At 48.2% G+C, this 21,442-nt stretch overlaps 1 protein-coding gene across 4 annotated transcripts in view; it reads right to left on the reverse strand.

Moving 5' to 3' along the window:
- The window catches only part of MFHAS1 (multifunctional ROCO family signaling regulator 1), a 35,558-nt gene extending 14,533 nt beyond the window's left edge, over positions 1–21,025 (reverse strand). For all 4 annotated transcript variants that reach the window (XR_013182042.1, XR_013182041.1, XR_013182040.1 and 1 more), the window contains exon 1: positions 17,138–21,025. Coding sequence is in view for 1 of the 4 variants with exons in the window: in XM_077177109.1 (XP_077033224.1) it covers positions 17,138–20,330 (3,193 nt within the window). In the remaining 3 variants the exon portion in view is untranslated. The remainder of the gene's footprint in view (positions 1–17,137) is intronic.
- Between the last annotated feature and the right edge of the window lie 417 nt (positions 21,026–21,442).

Consider the following 21,442-nt stretch of genomic DNA (forward strand, 5'->3'; position numbering starts at 1 on the left):
TGTCCATGAATGCCATGGTTGAAGGTTGGATTCTGACTAGGAAGCCCCTATTCTGGAAGTTGACAGGTGTCCAGCTGGTAAGTGAAAAACTTGGGAGTTTTCCCTTTTCCCTTGTAGTAACCTTGTACACTCTGCCACAGCATTCTTTCTTTTTTTTTTTTTTTTTTTTTTACCATTTACTTACCTTCTGCCAGCCAAGAAAAAGGAGAACAAACCAAAACACACATGCAAGACCTGCATCTAGGTGTTCTGCCCAACAGTTTTCTCTGAGATTAAATAAACTCCTTTCTGGATAAAAGTAATTTGACTCCATGAGAATTGCTGTTGCCTTAGGGCCATTCCAAGGTTTCAGTGTGTTTTGCAAACTGAACTGGAAGGAACTGTACTTTCAGACCTGTGGTGGTAAGTATTCTCTCCCAGATCACTTAAGGTGAGATGTATGCACAATATTCTTCTGTAAAGCTATTTTAGTCACCCTAAAACACTTGCTGCTCATCAGGACAACCACAGAGCCCACTTAAACACAGGAACATTTATTTTTTACCCTTCAACATCGACTGGTCTAAGGAGAAAAGTCTTTACACCAAAGGTCTTGCTCATATTCAAATGTTAAATCAAGTGTTTTACCCACTTATTGAACCAACTTGAGGTCATCCCTGTTCTAATCTATCAACATGACTTCGTATTGAAGTCTCTTTACTGGGGAATTTGGTCTATGCACGTACATCACAGAATTTATTCTAGGCTCATGCTTAATTGGAACAAAGTGCCTCCTTGGCATTTTTCCTTCAAAGCTATCCACTTTCTACATAATAACAACTAACCCCACACTACATGCTGTCCACAGGTATGGCTTTAGCTGACCACAAAGCTGCAGGATCAGAGAGGTTTCCTTAATTACAAGGACATCAGATATAACTTCCTTCTTTGCATATATTTGTTTAATTTACATTATAGTTTGTTGGGTACATCCTTAGTCAAGTGTTTCTTCCTTATGAAACAAAGTGTGATGCAGATTTGCATCAAGATATATGGCTAAAATCAGAGGGAGCAGAGCACCGATACCAGCCAATTCTCCTTTTGGAGGAGGAGAATTGCATAAGGCCACAATAAAAGCATTAATGGCACACATGCAAGTGCCAGCAATCCACAGAGCTCAGATCCTGAGTCTCCCTATGCCAACAGAGGTGGAAACCTGATATTGTTTTCAATCTGCTCTATTTGTTTGGCTTAAAGTATCTTTTGCTATTACCAAAACTGCAGTCTTCAAAGTTTGAGTGACCTGCTGGCTTTCTCTTGCTCAATGATAGAATAAAGCTCCGTCTGTCCTTTTACTATTTACAGCTTTTACTTGCTCCATTTTCCAGATGGGATGAGAACTAATCTTTTAACTTTTCTTTTTGTGTTGATTTGTGATTCCTCAACATTTCCAATAATTTAACCACTCTTTTCTGACCCCTCTCATTCCCTAATATCCAAATAGATGACAGACAACTAATTGCCATAAATCAATGCAATAGCTAGCTTTTTCTTACAAATACCTTTTTCCCTATGAAAAGTGCTTGTTTATGAACTTAATATTATTATCTCTGTGGAGGCCAATGCTTATTGCTTTTTATTCTACTGTTGAAATGCCTCCCAGTGAGAAGTCATGCGAATACAGAAACAATAGCTTTGCTACTTAACTCTTACAGAGTTCACTGCCCGCTAAATGTCATCTGGTCTGGGTTCTCAGTGCCCAAAAATCACCTGCAGCATTCATCTTTGCTGTTTAAAAATCACTTCTATAGTAGTCACATTTGTTACTGTAACAGGAAGGAGCTCTGGGGCCCAGAAAGAACTCATCAGCCTCACAGGGAAGCAGCAGTACTGCCAGAAGAACATTTAACTCCTCCACCATTTCTTCTACTCCTCTGCAACTTTCTCTCATAGAGAATTCTGTCCTAGAGCTGAGCTCTCTCCTGGTCCCCTATTTGTACTGTAAACCAGTATTACTTCTAGGTTTCCACCAGGTGGACAACTCTGGGGTACTTACCAGTGTCATTGTAACACAACCCTGACCCACGCCCCCCCTCCTTCAGATGTTTTATCAGCTCACCTGAACTGCAAGCTTACCAGCTCTCCTCTGGATGGGATCTGTCTTGGGGAGGAATCACCTTAAAACTTCCCAGTCATCAACTTACACTGATCAAAGAGGAGACTCAGGGATATCTAAAGCATACACTGGAGGTATGCTCCCCAAGCGTGAGGACTACTAGGATTGAAAAGAAACAGGAAGCAGCAGAATGCTTGCTCTCAAATGCCATTCTGCACAAACATTCTCAAACACCAAGTGCCAGAGTTCAAGCCCTCAATCAGGCTTGCTCTGGGGGGAGGTGAAGCAGGTGTAGCAGCTCAAGAGGTGGCTACTGCCAGAAAAGTGGGAAGAAGATACATTTCAGAGCTACAGAGGAGTTCACATGCTGTTTTAGTCAGTGCACTTTCCACAATACAACGGCAGAGCAACAGCCAAAGAAATAAGGTCAATCACACGCACTGTATGCCATTGCCATTACAAGAGAAGTAAATGCTGCCCTTTGTCCAGGACCACAGCTTGTTTTGAGATGCAGGAGGCCCTAGAGGACTACTAACCAGTGTTTTGGACACAGAGGGTTAAAAGAGGGAGTAGAAGTGGACTAGATCGAGCCTTTCCTTCTCTCCACCACCAGAAGTCTGCTCTGTCAGTGAAAAATTCTGAGAAAGCACAGACGTACGAGCTGCATCTATCTGGGCTCGTAAGGATTTTGCATGCTTGGTGCTACTGGAAACGCGTCCCACAGTTCTGGACTTCACCAGCAACCGCCTGGGAGCCAGACAGAGGCACCAGCCTCCCTCCTCCCTAAGTCTCCTGCATTTTGTTCTTAAACACTCAAGCCAGGAAAACAGTCCTCCAAGCAAGGCAAAGCTTTATTAAAAATGAGTTCTGATTAAAAAGGGGTTTTAAATCCTTTTGTAATGATGACCGGATTATCCACATCACGCTGCATTACGCAACTGAGAATAAAGCAGCACAGAGCAAGGGGTGAAAGTGCTGTCTCCAGCAGAACCATCACTTTGTAGGCAGCTCTCAGTTCCAGTGCTCACCTGCAAGATTCAGATGGGATCAGGTGCACTTTGTACATGCCAGAGAAGCAGAATCATGCACAAACCTTGTACGATGCAGCAGCTGCAGAGCAGAGGGTGTTTTGCCACACAGCTTTCAACCAAAGGTGCTATTTCAGAGAAATACTGATGCTAAATGCATAAGGAAGCACAGCTAAGAGTAATAAACTCTGACCTGAAGCCTGGGCATGGGTCTGCCATAAAATGTGACAACTGGTGATCCCACAGTGGTGATAAACCAGAGGCTGGTCAAGAACTGCCTTCAAGGTGCCCACCCTCAGTACAAGGGCCCTGCTGCCAGCATCCACCCTGGGCCCAGGGGCAGCAGCAGCCAAGCAGTAAGTGAACAGCCACACTGCTCAGCTTCCCTTAGCCAAAGATACCTGGCCACACTTGCACAGCTGCCAGCATTTAATGTGAAGCACTGCAAAGTGCTGGGCCAGAAGTCCAAGTTACAGATTCAGAGCCAACCTACCGCATTTCCCAAAACAGCCCACTAAGCATCTCCTCTCATCACACGCTCTTCAGCCCAATGGTTGGTTGGAGAGGTTTCTTTATTTATTTTCACCTTTTTTCTCTTTTTTTGAAATCGGATCCTGTCTGAATCACTAAACTGAACATGATCTTGCTGTGTTCAGCAACATTTTCTTAACATTGTGTTAAACTTCACTGTAGGCATTCAAAAATGCGCATGTGTGTAAGTCCATAACATGCCAAACTCTTGTCAGAGAAGTAAGATGTTATTTATTTCAAAGAAGGATAAAGAACAAGTTAAAATTAACAGGCAGCTTCAAAAGTTTTGTGGTAGCTTTCCATTACAAAAGACACAGAGAAAGGTAATTTTTTTTTCTGATCCCAACGGAAGGTTCCCAAGCTTTTCTTTCATCCAAGGAAGTCTTTAGTTTGGCTGAGCCTTTGAGGTCCAAACACATTGCTTAGGAAAAGACATGCACAAGGCTCAACTCTTGATTGTTTATTTCAGCACCTCACCCTAGGAAGGCTCCAAGCAGACCACAGCAGCCACTTGCCAAGCTGAATTATTTTCCTATGCAAGCAGCAGCTAAGATCTTTCCAAAATCCAGTAATGATCACCTCAGAGCCTGTAGGGCTCCCTCTGGGCACACACATGCTCCTTTGAGAAACTACAAACTTCCTGCTTGCTCAAGCTGCCATTAAAATGTCACCAGTGCTGGATCACAGCATGACCCTTCATGTGACAGCGTGAGCGAGACTCCCTGCCCAAAACTCCTGACACTACACATTCAGGTATGCTGATCTGGCTGGACCTTTTAGTGAGGACAAAGCACACTGGAGGAGTTTCACTCCCTACACAGCCCTCTAGCACCGTCATGAACCTGAACAAAACCACTTGGAGATGACCAAAGTTCCAGAGTGAGGCTCACACTGCCTCCATTTTCACCTGCTGAACATTTCTACGCAATTGTCCACCAGAAGCTTAAAATTATGATAAAGTAAGAAATAAATTCTTGCTCAGCAGATTTCTGGGATATTGAGGTCAGCAAAAAAGGCATCTCTTCCCAACATCCCAGCTGTCTTCCTTCACTCCATCTCAATATGAAAGCAGGCGTGGGACGTTCAGAAACAAGTCAGAAGGCTGTTGAAGCGGAGCAGATAGCTATAATAAAATATGAGCTTGAACCTCCACAGAGAAAGTTTTATCAAAAGAGATGGCTTTAAAAACACCAAACAACCCAAACAAATAAAAATGCCAAACCAAAATGAGTAAAAGTTGGCAATATGCATGGTAATATGCCAAAAGTTGGCAGCTTGAATTACATATTCCTGACACCAAGAGCTAAAGGTGCTCAGCAGGGCATGATTCCACCAGTGCATTTCCCAGGCAGGGATGGCTCAGTCCTAACAGTGTACAGTGAAAGATCCATGTATTAAAGAGACCTGTGAAACCAGAGGCATGACTAGCTCCCATTGCATCTTCTACTTTGCTGCCAGTCAAACATCTTTCCTATACTGTCCTCCTTGAATATGGAGGATGAGTGAAGTACTGGGGTGGGGGGGTGTGTATGTGTGTGTGTGTTAAAATCCATCACCACTGCCACTCACTACATCTACAAGATGCTGAAGAAGTTCAGAGCCATCAAAGCTCCGAGCCCCAGAGACCCTGTACTGAGCAGTCAGAGCTCAACAGAGCTGAGCAGGGCTGTAAGGGGGCCCCAACACAGCACTGGCACATACTCAGCATGAGCAGGCTGCCCTCAGAGCCCTGAAGCTGCAGCACGGCTGCCTGACTTCACAGAAACAAATTTCTTCTTTCACACTGTAGCCATCACTTAGTGCCCAAAAAATAGATTTAAGCTGTTCCGTAGTAAAAATAACAGCGACCAAGAAACATGATGCCAGATCACAGGAAGGGGAAGCTCTTTTTTGTTAGATTTTCTAAATTTAACCACTTTGATATACCAGAGTCATATGGATATGAGACTTTTCCAAATCTAGTGCATGCATCACTGTCTGAAATAAGAGCATGAAAATCTCTCGGACAAAGGAAGAGGCTGCTCAAAAGGAAGATTTAGAGAAATGCACAGGGAGCTGAAAACTCATTTGATTATGCAACGAGTGTAAGTAGGCCTGGTGCTTGCTGCTGACTCCCTGGTTTGGAAACCTGCCACCAAGCATCCTCTGCTTCAGTATATTCAACCCCATCCAGCAGTTCTGCCTATAAAATTGTGGTGGGTTAACCCTGACTGGATGCCACATGCCCACCAAAGTCACTCTTATCACTACCTTCCTCAATGGGACAGGGGAGATAAAATACAACGAAAGGCTCATTGAGGTAAGAACAGGGAGAGATCACTCACCAGTTGCTGTCATGAGCAAAATAGACTCCACTTTGAAAAATACTTTAATTTTTTTAACAATCAAATCAGAGAAGGATAATGAGAAATAAACCCAAATCTTAAAACACCTCTGCCCTACTCAGTCCTTCTTCCTGGCCTCAACTTCACTCCTGACTTTTTCCTCCTAACTTTGTCTACCTCCTTCCTCCCCAGTGGCACAGAGGGTCAGGAATGGGGTCTGCAGTCAGTTCATGACAGATTGACTCTGCTGCTCCTTCCTCCTAAGGGAAGGACTGCTCACACTTTTCCTCTGCTCCGGTGTGGGGCCCCTCCCACAGACTGCAGTTCTTCATGGACTGGGGTCCCCCATGGCGTCATAAGTCCTGCCAGCAAACCTACTCTAGTGTGGGTTCCTCTCTCCATGGGTCCACAGGTCCTGTCTGAAGTCTGCTCCAGCACAAGCTTCTCACAGGATCACAACTTCCTTCGGGCATCTGCCTGCTCCAGCTGCAATTGCTGCTGCAAGGGCTTTTGGTTTTTCTCCCCTTCTTATCTACTATCCCAAAGGTACTACCACCATGGCTGATGGGCTTGGTTGGCCTTGGCCAGTGGTGAGTCTGTCTTGGAGCCATCTGGCACTGGTTGTCAGAGAGATGGGAAGTGTCCAGCAGCTTCTCACAGGAGCAAACTCTGTAGGGCCCCACTCCTGCTACCAAAACCCTGCCATGGAAACCCATGCAAAAATACAGCCACAGACAGCAAGGGTGTAAGAAGCACTGTGCAGACCAGGAGAGGAAACAAAATCCTCCATCTCCTCTTCACTGCAGTAGCACAGACATATAAAAAGGATAAGTCTGTCCATCTTCCCCTGCCTGGAATATGCTGGAAATGTGGAGAGGTCCACCTACTTGTTTCTCTCTGAACACACAGTATGTTGGATTCCTGAAGATACAGTCCAGATGAGGCTTCCCCAAGAAAGCCAATCCATCCAAAGGACTACCCAGGGAATACTTTGAGCCAGAACTGATTATTCCAGCTCTCACTGCTTGTTTCTAGTTGGGCTGCTCAGCGATACAGAGGTGCAAAACAGAGTGACCCCAGAAGTTCAACAGTGGGACAGAGGCTGGCTGGCTCAAAGCCCACATTAAGGCAGTGGAGGCCAAAGACAGCAGCTGTTCTTTCAACCTACAGCACACTTTATAAAAACATTTTAGACCCAGAAAAAGCTCTCTGTCATTAGTGAGAGTTTGTCACCACACAGCTGTTGCTGAGTCAGACACCAGTTTGTCTGGATTTGCAATTTCCCATGCCCTGTGGCTACTCCCGAGTGCGTCTGCAATTTGCAAGACGACGCATTCTCTCACAGGTGTGCAGAGCAGCCCAGCTGCCACCCCACTGTCACTTTGCTCCAGCTCCTGTGTGTCCCATCATGACTAAATGCCCCTGCTAAGGAAGGTCATTGCTCCTGTGAGCCACTCAGCTTCACAGATGAAGAATTCCAAAAGTAAGGGGACAACTAAGTTATGTAGTTGCCTCTAGTCCCCCTTTGGTGCCATGTAGACAAGGTCCAAGCTGTTCAGCTCTTTTTGGGGGAAAAAAAAAATTCTGCATAAACAACTTGAACTATTCCCCATCACACATGACAATAAATACAGCTGCATACTATTATACATGAAGGGTGTAATCCTGTAAAATGCAAAGATCAGCAATTTGACAGACAATCAAGCTGTTTTCCCCATAATGTAGTAAAAGAGAATATGTGTACAGACTGGTGAATTAGACACGATATAAATATAGAGAGAGGGTGGAATGATAAAAATTCAAGTGTCAGGAACATCAATATGGGATGACTGCTTCTCAGAATGGATCTTTATCATCAGCCATTACCCCATCTTTTAGTACTTCATTCTTTATTGATCTCAATTTATCTGAGAATTTTCATGAGAGATGAAAATGCAACTATTTGGACATGGGCAACAGGAATATTTAGAATACAAGACTGAAGTCAGGCAGCCTCAGACAGAAGTCCCTGCTTCTCCATCCTCCACACTGTACAGCCTGTGCATTTCAGCTCTGCACAGGGCTAAGTTCTTGCTTTCTAACACTATCTGTTCAGAGAAAAACTGCTTGCCATCCATACCTGACTGCTGCTTTTAGCAAAGAGGCCACAGGGAGTGGAGAGAGCTACTAAATTGCCAGCAACAGAGTTCCACAACAACTGCTAGAGATGCAGCAGGGAGCTGCTGCACCATGCAGACTCATGGTCTGTACTGCAGGACAATTTTGCAGTTCTGCTGTGTCCATCATAAGTTTTCAGAAACAGCATGATAAAGATGCCTTTTTCTTCTGCTGCAAGAAGCTCTCCCTCTGTATGTTGCCCATGCAGCAAGTGGAGGGTCTTCCTAAATATGAGAACACTTAGGGATAGCCCAGGGACAAATCAGCTCTTCTTGCAGTCCTCTGCTGCCAACCATGCACTGATACACAAGAACCAAATGCACTGCACACATCTCTCAAAGTCAAGCAAGGCCAAATCACTGTACACCTTCAATATTTTTCCACTGCATGGTTTCATGGGGCAGAAACTGCTAGATGCATTTGCTAAAGCAAATTAGGTCAAGCACCTCTGTCTCAAATCAAACCCTGCAGATTTTGATGCTGTGGAAACCACAGCCAATTAATTTTTCAGGAAGTTCATAAACAATCCTACCCTGCTGTATGGCAGGATCTGTTCCTTATCAGATACCATTGCTCACTAGGTATTGCTGGAGAGAAAAACACCTGAAAAAATGTAAAGAACATGATCCAAGGGGAATTCAGCACACAGACTGGAAAGTTACTACGTACACATCATTCAAGAAACCAGTCTTGAATGAAGTGTGCCATAATCTTGTATTCTGTTAGGGCAAAAGCCTACAATATTAATTTTATCACCAGTCATTTGTGGGCAAAAGGCACATAAATCCCTGTCCTACCACTGTTGTACCTTTGTTTTGTTCCTGGCACACTGTAACAGGAAGAGACTGAAAACTCTACAGAAAGTGATGGGTACCATGAATGGAGGAGGAAGGAGCTTTCCCAGAACAGTGTAGGTTCCCTCAGATAACACAAACAAAAATGCTTCTCTAAACTAGACTCTTGGCAAACATCATCCTAAAACTGGATAAAAGAGATTTCCTGGTATTGCTTTCATAAAGAGTCTCGCAGAAATGCACTTGGAAAAGCTTGCGAAATCCCACCAGTAAAAGCCCAGCAGAAGTTTCCCATCATCTTACCAGCACAATTCAATGTATCCTAGATCAACCACACTACAGCTGCTTCCTGGAGTGTTCAAGCACCAAATCCGAGTCAGCACTTGGCAGTACAAGGCAGGTCTGAACAGGATTTGAGACTGAACTTTATTTTGTGCTGAAGGTTACTTGCCCTGAGAGTTCAGTGTAGTGTGATCTTCACCAAGTGCTCAGTTTAATGGCTTTCCCAACTGAAGCACCTTGCTCATCTCAAAGCTGTTGTTTGGCTCAGGCAGAGCTTGCCATGCTCAACTGCCAATTCAAAATTAATGCTACCTTGTAAAGTAGTTAAGTCCTAGGCCATTCTCACACTCCTCCCCCAGGAATCCACAGCTAAAACCAGTAAGGAGTGTACTTGACACCTTTGGGTAAAGCTCAGAGCTCTTGAAAATGACCACTGGGAAAACAAAAAAAACAAATCTGAAATTAAGGTCTTGCTTTAAACCACAACCAACTCCAGCAGGCAAGCACTCCAGCAGTCACAGCTCAGTCTGAGCACAGCCTCCATCCTCTGGCCACAGACAAGTCACCCCTAACCACAGAACCTGCTAAGTCTGAAATCACAGTACCACTGACCATGTTGGCAACCCAACCAGTGTTACCACCAAGCTTTAGCCAGCAAAATACCACAAGTGCAAAATGTCTTCAGCCTCCAGCAGCCTCCTGAGGAGGAACCATAAGCCCTCCAAGGTGGGGATGTTCGGTCCATTTGAACATCCCAAATTAAATTTCTAACATAGCCACCAACCATTTTATTTTCACAGGTCTCGCATTCCCCCATCTCAGTACTTACATCTGGTTCCCCAGAAAGAAATTGCTAGAGGACAAAACTCTCCCACCTGGTCTAGCTGGAACAAAGGCTACATTCACATAGGTAACCTTGATATCCAAGACTGTAAACTTCATCCATGCAACAGCTTCCAAAAACACCACAGCCTCCTCATCCTCTGTATAAGACAGCTCCTTCATGCTGTGGTCACCAGAATCCCATCAGCTCTCCTGATGTAGGCAAGACCACCATATAACACACCATGGAGGCAGGCTGAGACTCCTGTAACCCAAGTGCATTACTTTCTTAGACACAGGTAAGTTTTTAGCTAGTCAAAAGCACTGACACATTTTGTTTGCAGCAGAGGAGTTTGGTGGTTATAATTCACACTGTACTCTAGGCAGTCTCTTTCCACTCCTTGTCCCTACAAGGAGCTCCCTGAAATAGGTATCCCACAAGTTCCAAAGCACCTGAGAAGAGCTGATCTTATTTGGCACCAGCCTGCTTACTCTCACAGTTGTCCACACGTGTCTGACAAGCACAGGTACCACAAATAAGGAGAGGGAGGTAAAAGGCCACAACTGATGATCTTGTACTCAACCCTCAGAACACAATTTTCTTTACATATCTACAGAGGTTATTCCTCTATTCACAGTGGGGGTGAGGTAAAAGAAAAATTGTACGCTGATGACTTCCAAGAACTAAAACCCCACATACGACTTTTCACTACATAATTTTTCCCCCTTCTTCCCTAGAAAACTGTTTTCAAGAATCAAGCAAGTAGCCTGCACTATTACTAGCAAATTACTAACTGGAGAGCATGCTAGGCTATCACAGCTCCTTGCTTAATACTGCAAAAACAATGGACACCACAGCATACAGGAGAATTACCTACCAGATGCACTTTTATGTTGTTTTTAAACTGATACTATTTTTTACATCTCTATCCCAATGTCAAGTAACATGTTCACATCCCCAAATGCCAACAATTCAGCACTGTTGGTGATTTCCCACCACCCTCTCCTGAGATGCACAAGGATCTCTCCTGTAATACACCTGCATGTGGATCATTCACATGCCAAATCTCAACTAAACTTACATGGGAAAACTTTTCCACTTCAGTGCTTGTAGAAGCAGGTATCATATCACCAGATGTGTGAGCATACAAGACAATGCAAAGCATGTTGCATGACACCTGTGTCCACAGCATGCTGAAGCAGCACACAAATCAGTCCTCATGTAATCAACTGACTCCAGAGAGGGAAAAACCTCCAACAAGAGCTTATCTCACCCTCACAGTCAGTAGCTTTTAAACATGCAATGATTTAAAGAATCATCAAGTACCCAGCAACTCTTTTATAGGTCATTTCCTGCAGAGACAAATTTCAGCAACCATAATAAAAAATACAAACCAAAAACACAAACTAAAAAAAAAAAAAAAAAAAAAAAAAAAAAAAAAAAAAAAAAAAGTAATGCACTGAAGGCCAAGAGGCCAAGAACTCTGCTTTGCTTCACTAACCTAACCAAAAAGATCCACTCAACCAAATCTAGCATCTCCCTGGTTCAGTGGTGGCAGATCAAAGTCCAGAGGCTCAATGCCCAGAGATGACCCCCATGGGGAACAGGCCAGGGCAAGAGAAGTTGTTAAGGGACAAACCAGAAGAGCTTCCCTGTACCAGAGCTGACATAACAGGAAAGCTTTCTTTTATCAGAAATGCATAGGAACTTCTTGAATAAGGAAGAGGATTCCTTCAATAAAGAAAGAAGATTTCTTCAAGCAGTTTAAAGTGTGCATGTTGCCATTCTAATTTCAAGCAATTTTAACAAGTTCTATATTAAGAGTTTAAAAATAAGAGCCCCCAAACACACACAATATGAGTAACCAGACACTGCAGGACAGCTGTAAGAAGGCAATTCAAAAACCTCAGCCTTTCTTGTGGTATCCACATTCCCTCCTGTTCCTGCATCATACCAAGCCAGACTGTCAGCACAAGCTCAGGTCTGCACTGACTACTTCAGCTCACTCCAAAGACTGATTCCCACATCCACACCCCACCAGGGACAGTCCCATGGCAGCCACCCATTCTGCATACCACATATGTCCTCTGGCAATTTCTCAGCTTCCTTCAGGACCACAGAAATTTTTGTTGTCCCTTTCAACATGTTGTTTAAATTAGAGGATGCCTCAGCCACCAAACAAGAGGACTTCAAATACTGACCTTGCAACACATATGTTAGTATGAAGGAAATCTCTAAAAATCAGTGATGGTGCATAGGCTACTACTGTGTTCCTAAACTGTTACCTACAGCAAGTCACACCAGTCAAGGCTGTCACTTCAGCAGCACAGAAATCAGCTCTAGTCAGTAAACTTAATTATCCATGCTAGAGCCACAGAATGACAGTAGCTTCCCCAAGTCCAGCAACCAATCTATGCTCTTCCCTTGAACCACAGGGCGCTGTTCTGCTTCATCCTGCCACCCAGATCATCCACATCCAAAGATCACATGGTGCTGAAGTCTTGTCCCTCTGTCTCCAATTAGCACTCTGCTGAAGCCACAGCCTGCAGGATATGTGACAACAGCCCCAAAACAGCCAGAGCATCTACTTTGAAAGTCAAGCAAAAAAGACTCCACCTGCAAATGGGGGAAATAGAAGGCTGCCTAATGTTAGCATCAGGCTCTCTAACAAGCAGGTGTTGCCCTATTGCAATTGTCTATGAAAAGAACCCCAGCTACTTAAAGCATGACTACAAAGTGGAATTAGATACCTGACATGAGTCTTTCACCGAGCAGCAGCTCAGATTTTGAGGCAACTTCAGAGCTCTTCTGACAAAACCAGTCTCACCTGCTCTCGCCTCACCTTGCATGGGGTGACTCGACAGCATGACACACCACAGGTTCCTCCACCTCTCTGTCTCCTGACTCCATCCCAGTCACCAAGGGAGGTCATGATAGCTTTTGACTCCAACTCAGGGCTGGTGAGCATGTTCACTTTGAATCATGTGCATATGGTGGCCTAGTTAGCCCTGCTCTAGCCATGACAGAGAGACTCACAGGGGAACTACACTATGATACCTCCATCTGTAACCCTTAAGGTGACTGGCACTATAATCCCTGCTTCTGCTCACCCACAATGCGGGAGACAGGCAGAGTAGAGGCTTGTGATCTCCCTGCTCTGATACCTCAAGAAAGGAATAGCAAGGCAGGTGGCAGATGTGCACTTTCCCTCCACAAAAGACCTCTTGCTAATCCTCCAGAGCCTTTCAAAGCTCCCCAATAGCTCTGAAGCATCCTTTTGGACAGGGGCTGCTAGGCCCACACAGTACTTTTGCCCATGGCTTTCTATTTGTTGTCATGTTTTTACTCTGTGAAAACCCACATCACCTTATCTTACTTGCCCGTCTTCTGCAATGGACACAGACCCCGGCTTTCTTCTTTCTACACCCATACAGCCCCTTCACAAGGCAGGAATAAAGGAAAAGCACCGGTCAAACATAATCCCTCCCAGCCCAAACACCAGAAGAATCATGCACAGGACATCAGGACACCTTGTACAAAAGCCAGTCTGGAAGAGCATGTGGTGCCCCAGACCCAGCCTAGCACAGGGCAAGGGGAAACAGCAGCAGGGCAGTTAGCAGGTGCATATGAAGGCAAGCTTGGAAAATCCAGTCACATTTGTCCAAACAAAGCACACGTGTCACTATCAGACAGATGGCAAACCACCTCCACCCCCCAATCCCAAGTCACTTAATAGCTTACAAGACATGAATAACCTAAAAGCTCTTCAGTCCAGGGGCTAAAAAAACATCACATACAAATGAGAGCATGCCTGTGATGACCCAACTGAGGTCTTACTGTCTTGGAGAAGTGAACCATTCCTGTTGGTCACTCAAAGAGAGATATGACTTTCTTAGCCTGGTAGGGACACTTTCATTTATATATATCATGCAAATGTAAAAGAAAAAAACCAATTTAACACACTGAGTTGTTATCAGCCAAGTGGATGACTGCAGCCTCAAAGCATACTGAAATTCCAGCTCAGATGCCAATTCAGTTACTATTTCGTCCAGCTACAAAACTGTTTCAAACACACAAACTTCCTTAAAAGGACCCCAACAAAGCATTTTTATATCACTTTCATTCACTCTTTGCAATAAACCCTCAGAAAACTGAATCCAGAACCTTAATTTTTATTTACCATTTCTACACAGAGTAGCCCTATTCCTAGAGTATTAATTTCTGTGTGTATTATCAATGGAAGCTATAGTGTGCAGGACAGAGGAAAGGGAAGGAGAGGAAAAGCAAAGGTTAATCCTCAACTTGTGAACTCCCTTTTTGAAAGGGATTCTAATAAAAATTTTGGATGACCAAAGAATGCACCATCAGTTTCATGAATGATGACACAGATTGCACAACCACACAGAGAGCCAGACTGCACTTCCATTTTTGAGCACAAATTTGGCAGTGTCTACACAGAAATATTTCCCTTATTAAGGTCAACTGGCTGCAAAGCACTTCTTCAGTGCAGTCCTAAAAAGCCCACAGACCTATTTAAGTATTAGGAGCATTGTAATTGTCAGTGATTTCCGCTAAAAGAGCTTGGAAAGAAACACAGACATCTCCTTCACTACATATTTTTGTAACATAGACCCCTCTCTTTCCTACACCTTGTCAAAAATGACACCAACCATGATTCACTTGCATGACAGCAAGCTTGGCAGCATGGCTTAAACATGCACGCCTCCTGATCAACAAAATCGGGAGGGAAAAAAATTCTTGAGCTTCACGATTGCCATTTAGGGGCTCCTAAACAGTCTTTTATTCATAGAGCAGATACACAGCAAGGAATATTTTAGATTAAATGCAGACATACAGGCCTCCCAAGTCAAATCACAGTTCACATTTTTCATATAGTCCAGATCAAACCTGGGCTAGATTCAAGCATCATCCATGACAACAAGCAGGCTTCTCAATAAATTGATTTAATCACTCTTCAGCATTTCCACAGATCAGCCTTGCCTTTTAAACATGTCTGTCTGCTGTTCTCCCAGCTAGAGCCACAGGGTGTCCATGTTTAAAAGAGTCATTCCCTGCCCCAAAGCAGGGTCACACCTGGGATGCTATCTTGTGCCCCGGATGGCAAGGCCTGAACTCCCTGCTGGAGTGCCTCAAAAATGCTGCAACCCCCTTTCCACAGGCAGCATCACCCAGGTGTCATTTGGAGACCTGGCACACAAGCCCCAGCTCCTCTCATGCTCAGCACACTGCTTACCTGGGCCTTCCCTTCCCAGCACACCTGGCCTGGCTCCCAGGCAAGATAAATCCTTTTCCACCTCTAAGGAAACATACATGGCACAGCCAAGTCCAAAGGAAAAGGCCATTCAATGCCCCTCTCATGCTTCTGAACCTGCTCTGACCATCACTGGGGTCAGTAACAACTGCCTGCAGACAGTCTGGCTCTTCCTCAAATTTCCCTTTTAAAGCATCATCTACTCACAGGGAGAAAAGAGACAGCCACAAAAAAAAAAAAGAGATGCCTGACTAGAGACTGGAATTCACAAGCTAAATCTTCAATAAGTGCCCATCACACTGCACACTCACGTGTCTGCTGTTGTGACTAATTTTGGCAGGTTTTTGGGGAGGGTATTTGGGGTTTTTTTCAGGGGTTCTGTAGCAGGTTTGTCTTTTTCAGTTTCCAGAGTTTTTTGTTTGGAAAGCAGATCACATTGCCCTATGCACCATGTCAGCAGCAAGATATCACTCAGCACGTCTCACAGCATGGGCTCAGCCCCCAGCCCAATGGCTCTTACATAAGTAGTGAGCAGTTGGAGGGAGATACAGCTGATGAAGCCAGGAGTCAGGCTGAGGAGCAAACTGCACCTCCTTATTCTAAATGTCCAGAGGAAAAAAAAAAAACAACAAAAAACAAGAAACCAAACCCCAAAACAACCCCAGAAAACCCACACCTTATTAATCACATTTGCTAATGAACAAATTCAGCAACGCTGCTTGCTCTAAGTCAAATCATGCTACAGTTCCCTGCACAATTTCAGGCTACCTCTTAATAATGTGCCAACACACCTCTAACATGGTTGTTACAATGCAGATTTCTGGAGCATTGCTCACAGTCCAGACTGCATTTTGATTTCATGCAGATTTACACATCAAAGCACCTTTCCCATGGCACCCTGCAAGCCGCAGAGCAAACCCAAGCAGAGCAGGGAGGACACTAGTTAGTACCTGCACACACAAAGTAAAACAGATGCTGCTGGAAAACATCACTGATAAAAATCACAACTTTAGAGGTGACAGCTTTAAAAAGCACCACAACTAGTCACGTTCCAGAGAAAGGTTATGCTTTTTTCATTTGAGGAAGGGAGAGAGAGGAAGGAAAATAAAACGTGCTTGAGAACAGCTCCAAAGGCACAGTCTGGGAATCACTTCTAGGTGAGACACTTAAACAAAGAAGATGGAGTATCCTTCTCTCTTCAGTGAGGAATGCTTCCTACTAGAGACAGGGCTCAAAGAAAGCTCAGAGAAAGCTCTTTTTACACAGGGCTATGGAGACCAACACACCCATTGTCTACCAGGAGGAGCCTTCCTGCATTCAGACAGACTGCAGCATAGGCCAGGTTTTGGGGGTGGAGGGTTGAAGGGGAGGATGGGGGATACCTGCAATGTTTTAGGCATCTCTATTCATGTTTACAAATAGCTCCAAAGAAGTGGGAGCTGCAGGGTAAAAGGAACTAGGGGAAAAAAACCCCAACAGCACAATCCCATTCAAAGAAATCAAAACAAGGAGGACAGTTCAGAGACTTCTCAACAATGGCACTGCCAACCCTCAGGGCCAAAACCCAAAAAGCAGAGAGAAAAGGCGCAGACAAAGGGGGATGTAACACCCCCCTCCTCTCAGAATAAGGTTATTTTAAGCCTGTCTCCTTGGAGCTACCCTAATATTTTCTCTCATGACTCAAACCACCAGGGAAAGGAGTTAGAGCAGAGAAGAAAAGAAAAAAGAAAAAAAGAAAAAAAAAATAGAGCTACGGCTGACCTCATAAGACACCTTTCTAGAAGGGGCAAAGCTCCAAAAGAGATGAAAGGCAAGCTGGGCTGTGCCTTACCTGGAAAAGTGTGTGGGTTGGGTGACCCTCTTTTAAGGCACTTTGAACAGAGGACATGCACAGTGTAGTACAGGCCCGGCCATTCCTGGAGCAGGACATTCAGTTCTTCCACTAAAGGCGTAATAGCTTGCCAAGCTGTCCAGATATTTGGTAGGGACGCGTGACTAGCGATAGACAGAGTGTCTGGCTGCAGAGCTCCCCTGGCAGGCCGGTAGCTCACCACCACAGGCACCTTCCCCCGGTAGGCATAAATCTGGTATTTGCCATCTGACCGCTGAACCACGTGGCTGTTAATCTGGACACTGTAGCGTGCAAACAAGCCGGGTGGGAAAATGAATGGAAAGCTATATTCAATCTGCAGCTGCTCAACCACGAAGGACTGTCCGCTCAGATTCGTGCCGTTGATCCATGCCTCTGCATGGGGCACCTCGTTTTTCACGTAGCAGGGAAACTTGTACCAAGCAGCCGCCCCATTTAAGGGCTTGCATTTGGGTTTGTTGACACAGTAACATAGCCCCATCTTCTCCAGCAGCTCCAGAATGAGCTGCAGATCCTCCCGACTCTGGATGTGGGGCTTAAGAAGGAGACGGATAACATGGGCAGGAAGGAGGCCATGCAGCAAGAAGCCCTCCACGTAATGATGGAGCTGAGTGGTCCTCAGTTCGTCAATCTGGGTGTCGCTGAGCAGTTTCTGGAGCAGCACGGTGGCATCCCGCTGGCAAAAGACATTGAGGATGTCTATGAGCCGCGGCAGGTTGTGGAACACGTACTCCCGCAAGGTGAGATGCTCCTCAAAGTAGAGCAGCTTTCCGCTCTCGTGCAGGTAGGACAGGGCACTCTGCAGCCGATCCTCCGTCAGGCCTGCCTGCAAGCCCAGCCGGGCAGAGTCCCACCAGCTAAGCCACAGCTGCTGAGCTTGAGGCTGGAAGTGCAGCTCCTCCAGAACTTGCCAGGACTTGGGCAACACCCGGTGCAGGTTTGGGAAGATATCCCGGTGCTCGGCCACCGAGAGGAGCTTGTCCCGCAGGCGACGCACCTGGCAACGGTCCTGGCAGCTGAAAGGCAGCACTGGAGACAGGATCTGTGGGCGGTGGTTGAGAAGATACTGAAACTGGGCTTTCTTCCGCCGCAAGTTCTTGTCTGAGACCCCGTAAAAGGCAGCATGCGGGCTGGAGCAGCGCAGGTCAAAGTCCTGTCCCAGAGCCTCATCCACCTGCTGGACTAAGCTCTGGAGTCCCTCAGCATCCCTCTTCTCCTGCTGAGCGATCTGGTGATGGATGTCCAGGCACTTCTCTTCCAACTCCCGCTCCGCACAGAGGTCGGCATGGGTTCCCACCATGCACACTACGGCATGGGGCACCTTGGAACTGAGCCAGTGTAAGAAATAGCCCACAGAGGGGTAGAAGTGCTGAGGGACGTAGGCACTCAAATTCACCACCAGCACATACAAGGCTCCAGGGGAGAGGAAGAAAGACTGGATCACATCATAGCTTGGGTCCCCTGCCAGCTCATAGACAATGAATGTCAGGCCCCTCTCTGCATCTGCTGTCCAGTCCATCACCTCGATGCCCTTACTGCCTCCTGATAGTCCTAGTCCCAGTGGTACTCGGGGCACATTGGGTGGCAGTGACGGTGCAGGGGATGTTTTGTCCCCTTTTGCTCGGTGAGAGGGCACGCGAGAAGGGATGTCCTGCCGCTCAGCAGGGAGACGTTCCACCTGCTGCGTGACAGGTACCCGAGTTGAGGAATTGTCTTGAGGCTCTGAAAAGGGGCAACACCCAACTGCCACCCTCCCAATGTCCTGCTGTTGCCCAGGAAACCCTCTGTGCTGGGTGCTCCCTGCCTCCAGGCTTCCCATGTCATCTCTCTTCTCATTTTCCTCCATGAGGCATCGTCTCAGCAGGGTCTTTCCTGCATCCTTTAGGCCCATGAGGACTAGTTTGAGGCGGGGTTTGAGGGCAGGCTGGGAGTGGGCCAGCTCCTGCTGGTAAGCTGCAATGTAGGGGATGCCTTTCATGCACACCTCATAGGGGGGCTGGATGAGGGGGTTGTCTTTGATCTTCCACAGGGTGACACGGGAAAGCTGCCCGAAGCCCTCAGGCAGGATGGCGATCTGGTTGCCTTGCAGGACCAGCTCCTCTAAGCTGTGGAGGAGCACGATGGAGTCAGGCAGGTAGCGGATGCGGTTGTTGTCCAGCCAGAGAGTGCGGAGCTGGTGGAGCTGACAGAGGTGAGGGGGCAGCACGGTGAGCTGGTTGCGGCTCAGGTAGAGCTCCTCCAGACTGGGCAGTGCCAAGATGGCAGAGGGGAACTCCCCCAGCAGGTTGGATGAAAGGTTCAGCATCTTGAGCCGCTGTAGTCTGCCGAAGCCAGCGGGCAGCGCCTGCAGCCGGTTGCCGTCCAGCATGAGGCTCTCGAGGGCACTCAGCTGGCAGAGACCCTCGGGAAGGGACGCCAGCCCGGTGCCGCTGAGCCAGAGGATCTTGAGGCGGCGGAGAGCAGCGATGCCCTCGGGCAGGGCCCCGAGGTGGCGGTTGCCGGAACAGTCGAGCTCCTCCAGGGCGGCCAGCTCCAGCAGCGGGGCAGGGAAGGAGGGCAGCAGGTTGTGGTCGACGTCGAGGGTGCGGAGGTGCCGCAGGCGGCCCAGGCCCTCGGGCAGGCGGCGCAGGCGGTTGAAGCTGAGGTCGAGCTCCTCGAGGCAGCCCAGCTCGGCGAGGCGGGGGGGTAGCCCCGGGCCCTCGGCGCCCAGTTCGTTGTGGCTGAGGCTGAGCTTGCGCAGGCCTCGCAGCCCCGCCAGCGCCCCGCCGTCCCCCAGGCCCCGCAGCCGGTTGTGGCTGAGGTCGAGCTCGGCCAGGCGGCCCAGGTGGCGCAGGGCGGCGGCAGGCAGGCGGGCCAGCCGGTTGCGCCGCAGGCTGAGCACCCGCAGCCCGCTCAGGGCGGCACCCACCTCCTCGGGCAGCTCCTCCAGCCCCCGCCCGCTCAGGTTCAGCGCCTCCAGCTCCCCCAGCGCCGCCGCCGCCAGGGACGGGAGGCGAGGAGCGGCGGCACCGGGGGGCGGCGGCGGCCCCCCCGGCGGCCCCGCGTCCGGCTCGGGCTCGGGCTCGGGTTCGCCGGGGCCGCCCCGCAGCTTCCGTGCGCGCAGGGCGGCGTCGCGCCACAGCCGCACCGCCTTCGGGGGCTCCGTCTGAGCCATGGCCGGGGGAGCGGGCCCCCGCCCCGCCCGACCCTACCTGCCGCCGCCGCCGCTGCTCGCCATGGGCGCGGCCGCGCTGCGCGTCGCCGCCGTCGCGACGGGCTCGGGGCTCCCCGCGGCTCCGCGCCGGCACTGCCGCCGCGCCGCCCCGCGCACGTACCGCCGCCGCCGCTGCCACCGCCCCGCCGGGGGCGGGACGCGGTCACGGCCCGGCCCCGGCAGCGCCGCGCCGCCCCCGCGCCGGGGAGAGCCGGCCTTGCCTCTGGGGGGAACACCCCGCCCCTGCCTGCTGGGCACCAGCCCGTTCTCCCCGAGAAGGAACGGTCCGGAAGAGACTCCCAGCCTGCGGCTCCTACCCCCGGCAACGCCCGAGAGAGCGGCCCTTCGGGTGGCCCGGTGCAGTGAGCCCGCCTGGCCCCGGAGTAGCAGCGGTGGCGGTGCTGGTGGCGGTGCCGCCGGGACTCCGGTGTGTGACAGCCGCCGCCCCGGGTCTCGCCCAGCGCCTGGGCTCGCTGAGAGCTTTGCGAGCCGCCCGACTCACCACGGAGTTACGGCAAAAGGTGTCGTGTTGCCCCGTGTCATTTTTTCTCGAGGCAAGGGCTGATTTTTCATCCAGCCCTGCAAGAAATCGAGGTTAACCTTTCTTCCCATTCAGTAAATGTTCTTCCGTGTTGAGAGAGTGCGAAAGCCTGCAGCCCTCTGGTTAATCGGAGCAACTCTGCCACCTTCCTGCCGTGCTTTGTTTCCTGTGCTGCATCCATCTGGCCAGACCCTAAACACTGCCTTCTTCAGGTTCCTCAGTCAAGCTTTGCTCCAGGGGGTCGCAGAAATAGGCGTGGAAATTTCCACCTCTGCTATCGAGGGGGAAGAGAGCCCCTTTACAGCGGAGCCGCGAATCAGGGTGACTGGGGCTGTAGGCGCTCAGTTTTCCCGAGATGTGTGACCTTACCCTTACAAATGTCAGTGATGCACCGTGGCCAGAGGTTCACAGATTTTAAAACGTCATTGTCTTTGTTCAGCACTGGACACTCCAGCATGCCTTGGGGGCTTTGGTGCTTCCTTTCACCGTGGAAGCAACCCTTCACCTTGTTTTAACAGCTACCATTAAAGCA

This window comes from Agelaius phoeniceus, chromosome 4, assembly GCF_051311805.1.
Source record: "Agelaius phoeniceus isolate bAgePho1 chromosome 4, bAgePho1.hap1, whole genome shotgun sequence".
In the NCBI taxonomy this organism is placed as follows: domain Eukaryota; kingdom Metazoa; phylum Chordata; class Aves; order Passeriformes; family Icteridae; genus Agelaius; species Agelaius phoeniceus.